This window comes from Crassostrea angulata, chromosome 4, assembly GCF_025612915.1.
Source record: "Crassostrea angulata isolate pt1a10 chromosome 4, ASM2561291v2, whole genome shotgun sequence".
NCBI classification, from domain to species: Eukaryota; Metazoa; Mollusca; class Bivalvia; order Ostreida; family Ostreidae; genus Magallana; species Magallana angulata.
Genome location: NC_069114.1, coordinates 16,098,897 through 16,112,977, shown reverse-complemented (window position 1 = coordinate 16,112,977; position 14,081 = coordinate 16,098,897). Strand labels below are relative to the sequence as shown.

At 32.7% G+C, this 14,081-nt stretch overlaps 1 protein-coding gene across 1 annotated transcript in view; it reads right to left on the bottom strand.

Moving 5' to 3' along the window:
• LOC128179254 (uncharacterized) overlaps positions 1 to 14,081 on the bottom strand; it is a 37,145-nt gene that overhangs the window by 20,656 nt on the left and 2,408 nt on the right. Inside the window, exons 4-6 of the mRNA XM_052846622.1 lie at positions 10,321 to 10,504; positions 9,438 to 9,548; positions 7,717 to 7,783 (exon numbers count right to left, since the gene is read on the bottom strand). Of these exons, the coding sequence (XP_052702582.1) occupies positions 7,717 to 7,783; positions 9,438 to 9,548; positions 10,321 to 10,504 (362 nt within the window). The remainder of the gene's footprint in view (positions 1 to 7,716; positions 7,784 to 9,437; positions 9,549 to 10,320; positions 10,505 to 14,081) is intronic.

Here is a 14,081-nt window from a genome sequence, read left to right as displayed (position 1 = left end):
CGAATATATACACCATTTCAACTTGTTGGATAAAGCAAATATAAAATCACACAATATAGATATCCTCTATATATATATATATATATATATATATATATATATATATATATATATACTGTGGTTTCATTAATTTCCGTGGGTATCAATTTTTGTGGATTTTCTGAAAACAATATTTTCAAGGATACGTAATTTCGTGGCCAATGATCCTATCAATACAAAATGTTAGTCGAAATTGAATTTCAATGAACATTTAATTTCGTGGATCAACATAACAACGAAATCCACAAAAATTGGAAATATATATATATATATATATATATATATATATATATATATATATATATATATATATATATATATATATATATATATATATATATATATATATATATATATATATAGTTTATATCTTTATGTATATTAAAGACATATGTACTTATGTCTTATAAGTAAGTGGAAAGTGGAAAGTGTGAGGAAGTGGAAGTAAGTGCACGCACTTTTAAAGAAAAGCATGTATGCAATGCGTAACAGTAGTTACGTGTAGGTAAAATGTATGTCTATCATCGAGATATGAAGTATTTTTGTGTTCGACGCGTGTTAGTTTGGTGTCTTACTTGTGAAATGAAGCATGCATTTGAACAATAACAGGTCTAAGTCTTCCTGATATTGTCCTGGGTTTTTGTCTGGTATCTACATCGATATCGTATTTTCTACAAATTTTCTATTGAATGAAGTATCCTCCTTCCATTAAAGAACCGCACCAGTAGTATCATATCCTAGGGGTCATCTATTCAAAATCTCTACAGACCAACACTCACCAAAAAAGTAGTAATAACTATTTTTATACCAACAGAGAAACCATGGACATATCAATTTGTTTCCAAAGATATATTTTTGTGTAAAATTATTACAGTAAATTAATTGTGTAAAGACATTTCCCTTTTTTTGTTTTGGGTCTGGATCTGATATTATCCCTAAGTCACTGGTCATCTGTGACAGTTATAATGCAAATGAAGCTTTCCACCTAAATTGGCCCCTGTGTCAGAGGTCAGGCCCTGGGGCGGAAGCAAAATGGTCACATAGTGAAAATGTATAATTATCACAGTATAGTGGAAGATAAGTTGAATGTATGATTATGAAGTTCATGAAGGCTCCTGGGTCAGGGGTTCAGGCCCATGGCCGGGGCTAATATGGCAATATACTAAAATAATATACTCCGATTAATTGCGCTGTGAATTTCACATTGAAGTCAATCAACAGCTTATGTTTTATTAAGATATTGTAAAAAGTAGTTTTAATCTCATACACATCTATTGTAGAATATGCACAACATATCTTTTTCTCTCTTTATCAAAATATGAAATAAAATAAATCATTTTCAGCAGATATAATGACAATATTAAAATCATCAAGGGGAGATACATGTAACTCTTAAAAAATGTTTTCAATGGAAAACGGCCGACTTCTTATACTAGTATGTTATCAGTCATGTGAATCTGATTCATTGCTCGTTCATTGTTATCTAGCAATGCATATTTAACTAGTTTTTAAATGATTAGATTTTTCAAACTCAGCTCATAAACATTAAATACCTAACTTCTTAGAAATTGTTCTTCTGTACATTTACAGCAAAAGCAAGCAACAGTGGAAACTTTTACCAATACAACACATATGTACTCTATATCGTGCTTGTAACTCGATATTTGACTTTCAAATTTTTAGGAAGCATTAACAATGCCATTCGGAACAATTCTACACATTAATCCAAGTACTGAAACTACTGGAAAGCGCTAAGCCGGGAAGAAAGTGTTAAAATATACCGAATGTGATGAAAATACATGTAAAGAATAATATTCGAATCGGGATTTGTTCGTTATTGTAAAAATTCACGTAATCAGAGAATTCTGAAATGATATAGAATTTGGATATGCCTTAGTTATAGAATAGATACATCTTTTCAATTATTATAATTAATGCATGCTGTCATGTTACAGTGAAAACAGAATGCTGATGACTTTAAGAAAATCATAACCACAGCATTTTATGTAATGTAATTAAAAGTATGTGTTTCTTTATATATTGAAGCATAAAATGTTTTATCAATTTGACTGTAAATCAAAGTTTCCAATTTACAAATTATAATATTCTGCCTTAAAGCATGTTTACAAAGATCATAATTTTAAATTTTAGCAATTTCTGGAAATCGAGAAAATTTGTAGTAATTTTATAATGATATTGCTAATTAGTTTTAAACAGATTTTGCTTATATTCAGCAGAGCTACATAGCACCTGCTTCTTAATAAGAAAATAAATAAATAAGATTGTCGCAAATAACAATCAAAGTACTGAAGAACTGACGGGAGTTGATTTTGTCGATGTTTATTTATTTTAAAATAAATGATATGTTATTTTGCATGACAAATACGTGTATACGTAGTTTCAATTTGAATTACGCATATTTTTATAATATGAATTTTTGAACTTTTTCGACTAGAATGTCGAGAAACCTCCATATGAATCATGTTAAATAATATTTAATGGTAAAATTAATTCAATCAAACTATGTATCAGTGGTAGAAATATTTCTCGAAAATTGCATGGATCCAAGCAATTATTTTATTTTGAACTCTAGTCTCGTTAAACCAAACCAAACGCTCGGCTGACACCGTAAATCTCCGACAAGGGTTTACGGTGTCAGCCGAGCGTCGAGTTGAACGAGACTATATTGAACTCTGGCGTAGGAATACATACGACTACAAAAAAAATATTTAAATTGTTCGTACCATTTACAATCTGACTATTTTTAAGGTATTTGTAAATAAGTTTCCTTGAAAAACAATGCTTTAGCATACATCACATCGAATTCATCAATTATTTTCAAGAACTAAGTCTTGTCAGGAGCAATGATTTGTGCTGAGGTCCAAACACTGTTTCACTTTCGGTTTGTCCGAGTGACTGCATAGGAGAGTTGATTAAAAATCAACTCCCAAAAATCAGACTATGATTAATATCTATTTTCATCATCTCTTTGTTATTACATCTGACAACTTGCAACCCAAAAACATGACGAACACTAAAAAATACAGTGGCAAATAACGATGCCAATTGCAAAAAAAAAAGCAACAAAGTTTTGACAAAAGTAACTAAAGATAATACTGATCGCGTTGCAGATCTGCCCTGCAGGAAATGAAACTTATTCTTCTAAATTTTAGCTTTGGTATTCGAACTATTTCCAACCTTCTGCAAAGACCATTAATGTACTAACATTACCAGATGTTAGAATATTTAATATTATACAAAATGGAGTCGCTTCTAATCAATTTAAGTATCAACTAAACAATCTCTTCTGCGGTTTATTATAGGGTATATCATTGAATTTAATGAACTTCAAGTCTAGCTTACATCTCATCATACGTAAAAAGTAGAGTGTTTTAACAACTTTAATTTAAAGGGTGTTGTTATGGACGCCGATTCAGATGTCACAACAGTATTTCACCGTAGGTTCACGTTAAAACAGTGCTGAAGAATAATAATTTCCGAATTTGGGTCGTTTCCGCCTGCGACAAGACATACCTTTTATGTAATGAAAAAAAAAACATGTGTAAGGTATAAGGTGTCTGACATTGCAAGTTTTGTAATAATGCAAGATCATTTGAACTTTTAATGCGTGTTGTTTTTTGAGGGGAAAATGGATGAACAGTTCTTGACATGTGGTCATGTGCTTTTCAAGCACACGAGTAACTTCAATGTAACAAACTCTCACGCCTTGATGGATGCATATGTGTTTTTGCTACTATAAATAGAATATGTAATATTCTATCTATTCTATCTATTTTTTTAAATTACATTATAAAATTACCAAAAATATGCCTCGGACCCCCGCCCCTCCCCCAAAAAAACTCAAATAACCGTCCCCCCCCCCCCCCCGAATTTTTTTCCTATTTCCGCGCATGAACTTTAATACTGTAGTGACACCTGCAATACATACGAGCTCGGCCGATTGGATGGAAATCTGTTAAATCATAAATAAAATCATAGTTGCAAACGAAGAAGCGCCGTCTACGCAAATTAAACGAGGTATCACTTTATAACAATTATTATATATAATTACTGTAGTTTTTTAAGTAACTCAATATTTACAGTTTTAATAAATTATATTTAAATCATTTGTGTTGGATTATCATTAAATTGCATATTAATGCAAATTATTAGAAAATAGTTTGTGAAATATTGCATACAGAAAACGAAGCCTAAAATAAAATTGATTTAAAAAACAGCACAAATTATCGTGAAAAAAGGTGTTAATTGTATAATTGTATAAAAATTCTGCATTTTTATATAAAACATGGCGTTCATAACTGTAACATAGTATATGTAGCTCTGCGTCGACACATTATGCGTAAACGAGGGTCTATTGCCGATGATGAATTTTGGTCAAATCACAGGTTCCAAATAACACTTATGTGATTGCATTGTTTGAAATAGATTAGGCTAGATGTTTTTACAGAAATTAGCACTTTTAATAAGATATGGAAAGCAATTTAGTGTCTTCTGACTCTTAAATTGTTTCGTCCGGATAGAAGTAGCAATAATAATAGATTTTACTAGACTTTGACCCGTGCGTGCACAGGTTGATATTGTATATGATATTGGCCATATACGAAATAGAAATATTGACACACTGTATTGTTGCCATATACGTAATAAAGCTTTAAGCCTATAATTATGCTATTAATTTCACTACACTCTGCTTAGTTAGAATAATCTAACTGTGTCTCGGGACAGGCCTATACCACAGTTAAAATGCCTCCCATATACCCGTATTGTAACAAAAAATTGCAGAATCGCTCCAAAGCGATTTTGGAGAAAATGAACGAAGCTGCATTGAAAATAACAGTCAAATTATTCATAATAAACCATTTTGAGGCTGTAAATACCTTTCATCTAAAAATTTAATTCATATTAATGAAGAATTATACACTTTCTCCAGCAACGTTTTTCACTCGCTTCGAGTTGACATTCGAAACTGTGATTTTTCATATTAAATGCACTGAGTTAGAGTTATCTCCCGTATTTCCTTTGATGAACAGAATATATATATGACAAATTTTCAATGAAAATTTACACGTATTTGTAATGTCTTTTCTGAGTTTATCTATGCAAATGTAATATTGTGTAAACAAAAACTAAAGAGCCTCCCGTGATTTAGCATGCGCAAGATTGTAAAATTCGAAAAAACCATATGATTTCCGGATTTTTTAAAGGAATGTTCATTGATTATTAATTAGCGAAGCTTGATTGAGAAAAAATAAAAACAAATTGGTAATCTTCAAGTGCCAATTATGTTTGAAATACATGTACATAAAACAAATGACAGTACTCTTCCGATTTCTCGGTATTAAAGCCCAAACATTCGAGTCTATTATTTTAATCTATTAGTATAGATAAAGAAACTTTTGGTCCGGCGGGCGAGAAGTTTCAACATTGAGACTTTTTTCTATAAACTCAAAATCTATTCATATCACAACGTTATTCCAATTATTACTTAACACCTAATACACAACCCAATGCATATAACACCCATTATTTTTTTCAAAATTCTAATTGGTAGGAAATCAGCATCATGAATGTGATATCTTTTGGAGTACACATATCCGATATATGAAAAAATGACGATAACAAACCGTCAACCATCTCAAAAATCCATAAAACGAAATACAAATTCAAAGCAGAGCAACACGGACCTCCAAATAGATAGAGGTAGGATCAGGTGCCTATGAGGAGTGAGCATCCTCTGCTGACCGGTCCCCCCCCCCCCCCCCTGCGTGCCCAATGTAATATCGGTAAAAACAAAATGTCATTATTAATAATAATATTCATTAAATAAAATTTATTGCCATTTTTTTACGGATAGAACAAATGTATCTGCATGCAGGATAACTTGAAGATATTAAGCTATCCCTACTGCATAGTTATGAGTTCTCCCGGGTACGACTTCTCCAGGGTACGACTGTTCTAGCATCCACCATTAGGTGGCGGTATTTCGGAAATGCGAAAACGAAAGTGGAAGTAGGATTAGAAATCTGGCGACAAAGAAGCGCTGCACTATGCTTAGCGCTTTAAAAATGGAAAAATAAAATTTGAAATTAATTAATTATGTGATTTTTTTTTGGGGGGGGGGATCAACTTCAATTCCCTGTGCATTGTGTGTTTGTAGCAATAAAATGTATGCATGCTGAGGACATTTTTTTTTTAAAAAATGTGAAAATTAATAAACTTTAAATGCCTGCAGGTATCTTTTTACCAAACTAGACTTTGACCCGTGCGTGCACGGGTTGACATTGCATATCGGACATTTACGAAATAGGTACATCGACACACCTAATTATTTACATTTACATAACAAAGATATAAGCCTACAATAATGCTATTAATTACACTACACTTTTCGCTTAGTTTGAATAATCTAACTGTGACTCGGGAAAGGCCTTCACCACAGTTAGAATGCCTCCCTTATACCCGTAATGTAGCAGAAAATTGCAGAATCGCTCCGGAACGATTTAGGAGAAAGTTAAAGTTGCCTTGAAAATAACAGTCAAATTCATCACAACAAACCTTTTTGAGACTGCAAATACCTTTCAACTAAAAATTTTTATGCATAGAATGGAAGAATTCAACACCTTTTCACCAACGTACACGTATTTACTTTGTAAAACTGGGTCCGTAGGACATCATTCATTTTAACGATAAAACATATTCTATCTTTACTCTCCTAACAAATATAATGTAACTTTTTTGCATGTAATAAAATATTTTTTGTCATCACGAAGACAAAAGTAAGTACTTAGTTGAAATGTATGTTGTTTTTTTTTTTACACTTTCTCTCATAAGAGATCATTAATATATATGAACAGAATATATAGCAAAAGTCCAATGAAAATTTACCCGTATTTGTATTATCATTTCTGAGTTTATTCATGCAGATGTGATATTTTGGAAACATAAACTAAAGATCCCGTTAGCGTGAATGTATTGCGCAAGCGCAAGATTGTAAAATCCAAAAAATTCAGGAAATTTCCGGGATGTTTTGAGGAATTTTCGTTGATTATTAATTAGCGAAGCTTAACTGAGAAAAAATAAAAACAAATTGGTAATCTTCAAGTACCAATGATGTTTAAAATACATAAAACAAAAGACAGTATTCTTCCGATTTCACGGTATTAAAGACAAAAAATTCGAGTCTATTATTTTAATATAGTAGTATAGATGTAAAAAAATATTGCCCCTGGAGCTTGGGTAGAGATACTCCCTCGATTCTTGTCCGCTTTTAGGAATACATATTTGCAAATATCAAATGATAAAAGAAAGTGGGGCAACAGTTAGGGAAGTCTTGGATCAAGGTTTAGACTAAAAACTGAAGATTAACACATAAGCATGAGAGTTTTTGAATGGAACTTCTAATACCTAAGACACGTAGGGGACAACCAAGGCCAGTGTGCCTCTTTTAAAAGAAGAATTGGTATCGTATTCCAAAGAAAAAATACGACTAAAAATGTGAACGCTATCAACACCTACCAATAACGCCAGATGTAGTTTGACCAAGAATGCTATGTTAAGGCTGCAGTCAAAAGAGCTAAACAATTCTTTGTAAAAAAAAATTCGATAACAGTTTAACGATAGTGTTTCGTTTTGATTTATGTCATGTTGTATAGATACCTTTCATGACAGTCTTTTTCAGCAACAAAGCACCTTCGATCTTTATTGATTGATATGCAGGCTGGATCTGATTTAAAAAAAAATACCAAAAAAATGGTAGATTCACACAGTATCAATAAATATGCATAATATATGTATAAAAAGCCATAGGGTACTTGTGATGTATTAAAAAGTATATTGATTCCATTTCATTGTACTTTTATACTTATTGATCTATCATCTGCTTGGTATCAGTCTGCATAGGAACTTTGGAACAATTCTACTCAAATTGATAGATGGATTCGAGTTAATTAATTCAATCTAGTCTTCAAAATTAGGTACAACAATATATTTAAAGTTGCATTTTTGTTATATTTCCTTCCCTTTTCAAAACGACCTAGACACAATTTGATGTCATTTTATTTTTATGCTATTTCACTCGTCACGTTTTGATTTCATTGCGCACATGATCTTTATAATTGTAAAAATGTATTTTATTTCAATTATTTGATCATCAGAGAAAATTTAAAAATTATTATTTCATAATTACACAAAATTCATAAAGAAAACCCATTGAAATTCAATAAACAATTATTATCTTATTCTTGATATTCAAAACGTTTGTTTTTTAAATCAAATGGTAACTATTAAATAAATTGTTTAAGTGCAAAGAGGTCATGAAAAAGTTCATGCAGCTTTATAAAAAAAATTGTACCCTCTATTTAGTCTGATCATTGTGCATGATTGAATACAATTTTTAAAGAATTAGTTTTACTAAATTAAAATTACTGGCAACAATGTTAATCGGGTTGAAATTGCATTCAGGTGCACAAAGGTCAAATTGAATGGGCCACAACTCAGAGGGATGAAGAATGACCCCAATCCCTTCATGTAAAATTATTATTTTTTAATTAATATCAAATGTAAAGAACTTCTATTTGAATGTGGTTTACTTTGGAAATAGTAAAATTTAATTCAATGCTAATAAAAAATAGTTCGTGACCAATTGTTAAAACTTAGAATATATATCATCATAAAGCCTAAGGCGATATCTAGTAAAATAGACCTATCTCAAACCATTCTGTAGAAATGTGAAGGATGTTGGTCATTCTTTATAATGAGCATATGGCTCAGGAGGGTATCATGTACCCGTCACAAATTGACGATATAGAACTATTCAAAACTTTAAGGGAATGCACAACCCATACAACAGTCAATGGCTGTCACAAACAAGCTATCTAGAATTACTTTGGCACACAAAGTTGTGCTTTATAAATGTATACCCCTGAGCAATGGTGTGTTTCCGTTATATTCATGAACATTTTTAGACTGCGGTACAGGGAAAAATACATTTCACTGAACTTTGAGAAAATGACGAGAACAATTGCAATTATCCATATATTAAACTTTGTATTTACAAGCACCATGAAAATTCGAAACTACATTTCGAAAATGGCGAATTGAAATCTCTTTTAAATAAAAAAACCAGTGACCGAACCTATAAAGAGAATAGTTTAACAGCAATCAGTGTTTTATTTATTTTCCTGAATTTTTTGTGTAGAAACATACGAAGTGTAATGGTTTAAGGTGGGGTTTTTTTTGTATACTCAGTCGTGTACAATGAACGGTTACTTTACATTTACCACTCTTGAAAACGTCTATTTATGGTATGATAGCCGACAACAGAGACTATGAAACTTACTTATCTTATTAATAAGAGTCAAGTAGAACTATTTACTTACAGTCATATATCTCCTCGTCGATAAATGGCATCGTTGGACAACCACTGATGAATTTATCAGCACATTCATAATGATTCAAGTAGCCTGTACCTTCCAGTTTTATGCAATTATCTGACAACAAAAGGTAAACGAGAAAACTCACATGACCTCAATATTATATATTAGAACAAATCATAACAAATTAAACTACTGGCATACAAAATCTTCATATTTGAAGACCAGTTAATACGATAAAGTTGTGATAATGGTCTTTTGGCAATAAAACTTAACACAACACTTACATTTGGATTTTCAAAATGAGAAATTAAAATCTATGCATTTTGAAGAAGCAAAAGAATGCAGTAAAAAATATATTTGGTGTACCTTCTAGGTGTCCATGAAATATGAAATATTTTAAGAGTAATTTTCACATTAAATTATGCTCGAGTATCTCTAATCTTAGAGGTCACAAAATGTTTTGGAAGATGTTAAATCCTAAATAACTGCTTAGTTTACCTGCCGAATGGCCAAGATTAAAAAAAACGGATTTAAAAAAAAAAAATATATATCCCCGCCCTTACTTCGTGAATCCCTGATGTCAGAAAAATATCATAAATTCTGCAGAATTGTCCATTCTTTACCTTATCAAACAAAACATGTTTGTTAGATGTCTAAAAACAGATGAGAGGGTACGTATAATACATCTTCGCTAACCAAGGGTGACAATCCATGGTGTTTCTCTTCTTAACAGAGAAAGACACCTGAACTCACCCTTGGTTGGCTAATAAAGATGCATGTAATAAGCATTATTGCATTTTTTAAAAATTTTGATCAATATCGTCCTGCATCACCTCAAAATGAAACTGAAGCTTATGTGACATAATAAAACTGAGAGCAACCCCACCTTTTTCATAAAGAGATATCTTTTGGTCCGTGCAGAATTCAATCAGCGATGTCAAGTATTTGTCAGGAGCACACAGATATCGTGTGTTTCGGGTACAATTTCTTCTTTTTGCTGCCGTCTCAAACTCAGTTCTGTTATTAGGACATTTATCCACAGGATATACATTAAATCGGTAGGAATAATTCTAAAATTAAAAGATATATTTACTAAATTAAGTGAGCTTTTCGGATCATATTTTGTCTGTCGTCCGTCTGTCTGTCTGTCCGTCCGTCTGTAAACTTTTCACATTTTCAACATCTTCTCCAAAACCACTGGGCCAATTTCAGCCAAACTTGGCACACAGCATCCTTAGCCTAAGGGGATTCAAAGTTGTGGAAATTATGGACCACACCCTCTTACAAGGGGGGGGGGGGGGTAATTAAAAATTAAAGAAAATTTTCGAGAAATTTTCAAAAATCTTCTCAAGAACCATTTGGCCAGAAAAGCTGAAACTTATGTGGAAGCATCCTCAGGTAGTGTAGATTCAAAATTGGGAAAATCGTGAATCCCAGGGGTAGGATGGGGCCACAATGGCGTTTCGACTTTTTACATTCGAATATATAGAGTACACATTGTAAATCTTTAAAAACTTCTCAAAAACAGTTAGTCCAGGAAAGCTGAAACTTATGTGGAAGTATCTTCAGGTAGTGTAGATTCAGAATTGTGAAAATCGTGACCCCGGGGGTAGGGAAGGCCACAATGGGGAGTCGACTTTAAAATAGGATTATATAGAGTAAATCTTTAAAAATCTTCTTCTCAAGAACCATTTGGCCAGAAAAGCTGAAACGTATGTGGAAGCATCCTCAGGTAGTGTAGATTCAAAATTGTGAAAATCATGACCCCTGGGGGGTAGAATGGGGCCACATTTGCGGTTCGACTTTTTACATAGGAATACATAGAGTAAATCTTTAAAAATCTTCTTCTCAGAAACCGTTCGGCCAGAAAAACCGAAACTTATGTGGAAGCATCCTCAGGTAGTTTATATTAAAAGTTGTAAAAATCATGACCTCTGGGAGTATATTGGGGCAATAATGGGAGAAATTTATACATAGGATTATATAGAGTAAATTTTTAAAAATCTTCTCCTCAAGAACAATTTGGCCAGAAAAGCTGAAACATATGTGGAAGCATCCTCAGATAGTGTAAATTTAAAATTGTGAAAATCATGACCCTTGGGGTAGGGTGGACCACAATGGGGAGGGTCGATTTTTAACATAGGAATCTATAGAGTAAATCTTTAAAAATCTTCTTCTCAAGATCCATTTGGCCAGGAAAGCCGAAACCTATGTGGAAGCATTATCAGGTAGTGTAAATTCAAAGTTGTTAAAATCTTGACCCCCTGGGAGTAGGGTGGGGCCACAATGGGGGTTCGACTTTTTACGTACGAATATATAGAGTAAATATTTAAAAATCTTCTTCTCAAAAACCGTTTGGCCAAGAAAAGCCAAAACCTATGTGGAAGCATCCTCAGGTAGTGTAGATTCAAAGTTGTGAATATCATGACCCACAGAGGTAGGGTGGGGCCACAAAGGGGGGGGGGTCAGCTTTTTATATAGGAATATATGGAGTAAATGTTTAAAAAATCTTCTTCCCATGAACTATTTGGCCAGAAAAGCTGAAACTTATGTGGAAGCATCCTCAGGTAGTGTACAATGTAGATTCAAAGTTGTGAAAATCATGACCCTCCAGGGGTAGGGTTGAGTCACAATGGGGTTTCGACTTTTTACATAGGAATATATAGAGTAAACCTTTTAAAATCTTCTTCTCAGAAACGGTTATGCCAGAAGAGCTGAAACTTATGTGAAAGCATCCTCAGGTAGTGTAGATTCAAAATTGTGAAAATCATGATCCTTGGGGGTAGGGTGGGGTCACAATGGGTTTTCAACTTTTTACGTAGGAATAAATAGAGTAAATCTTTAAAAATTCGTCTCAGAAACCGTTAGGCCAGAAAAACCGAAACCTATGTGGAAGCATCCTCAGGTAATGTAGATTCAAAGTTATTAAAATCATGACCCTTAGGGGTAGGGTGGGGCCATAATGGGAGGTCTTGTTTATACATAGGAATATATAGAGTAAATCTTTAAAAATCTTCTCCTCATGAACCATTTGGCCAGAAAAGCTGAAATTTATGTGGAAGCTACCTCAGATAGTGAAGATTCAAAATTGGAAAAAATCATGACCCTTTAGGAGGGGGGGGGGGGTAGCCCCAATGTGTAGGGTCGATTTTTAACATAGGAATATATAGAGTAAATCCTTAAAAAAATGTCTCATGAACTATTTCGCCAGGAAAGCTGAAACTTGTTTGGAAGCATTCTCAGGTAGTGTAAATTCAAAGTTGTGAAAATCATGACCCTCCAGGGGAAGAGTGAGGTAACGATTGGGGATCGAATTTCTACATAGGAATGTATAAAGTAAATCTATAAAAATCGTCTTCTCAGAAACTAATAAGCCAGGAAAGCTGAAACTTGTTTAGAAGCATCCTTAGGTAGTGTAGATTACTGGAGGTTGAGTGGGGTCACAATGGGAATTTTAACATGGGAATATTAAGAGTAAATCTTTAAAAATCTTCTTCTCAGAAACTAATCAGCCAGGAAAGATTTTGGCTTCTGGATGATTCCTGGACGATTGGGTCTCACAAGTGGGCCAGAGTTTGATGTAGGTTTATATCCCATATATAAAAAATTGATTAGGATCTTTTTGAGAGCTGCAATGCTCAACATGCGGTGTAACTATAAAAATCATCCCGTTAGAAAAGGGACTAATGATAATATACATAATATTATCCAGTGGAAAAATTGATTTTTATTTATACAGGATCTACATGTATTATAATATATTGTCCAGATAGTTTGTATTATGACTCCATTAAGCTGATTTTATCATGCCTATTGCTGCTCAGGTGAGCGATGTGGCCCATGGGCCTCTTGTTTGTGCATATATGAATTGACTTTTTCAAAGTTTAAAGTTTTGGGTGTTTGTTTCCGACGCTGCTGCTTCTACACATGTCTACACAGGGTATGTCAACAGTGTTTATATTTCAGAGGCATTCGAATTTTAGTAATCGATGACAGTTATATTTTTTTCATGCCCTATATACTTATTCAACTTCCGTAATTTAGCCTTGATTCATATTTTATTATAAACATGCATTTGTTTGATATTGTATATCAGAATTTCAGTTGCCAGATAAACAGTAATAAAAGCATTTTATTGATTTTCAGTCATGATGTCAGGGGTAACACGTCTGAGTTTTTGCCAAAGAAATATGACTCGTTGGTTTCGTAATGATACAAGTAAATAATCTTTGTACATCCAGTCAATTGCTTACATGTATTATGTACAATTCAAACATTTCCTCTTGCTATTTAAATAGATACTAACCATATTCTTCTTTATTCAAAGCAAAAGGAAAATGATTAATAGTTATTTGCAGAGCAACGTGTGTCTTAATTTTATAATTATTGATTTGCAAAAAAGGCAGACTAATATCCTATATTTAAAAAATGTGCTGCTAATTCGAAAACATGTTTCTGTGTTTGCAGATTCTTTAGGTAAGTTACAAAAGTATAACCCATATTTTATATTTCCTTTATTTGTACTTTAAATGTAATATGCATTTTATCTGATTCGTGTTTTAATTGAGATTTCTCACTGATGAACAGTGCTATTCAATCACCTTTACAATGCAATTCATTCCCACACTTTTATGCTGATTAAATGAT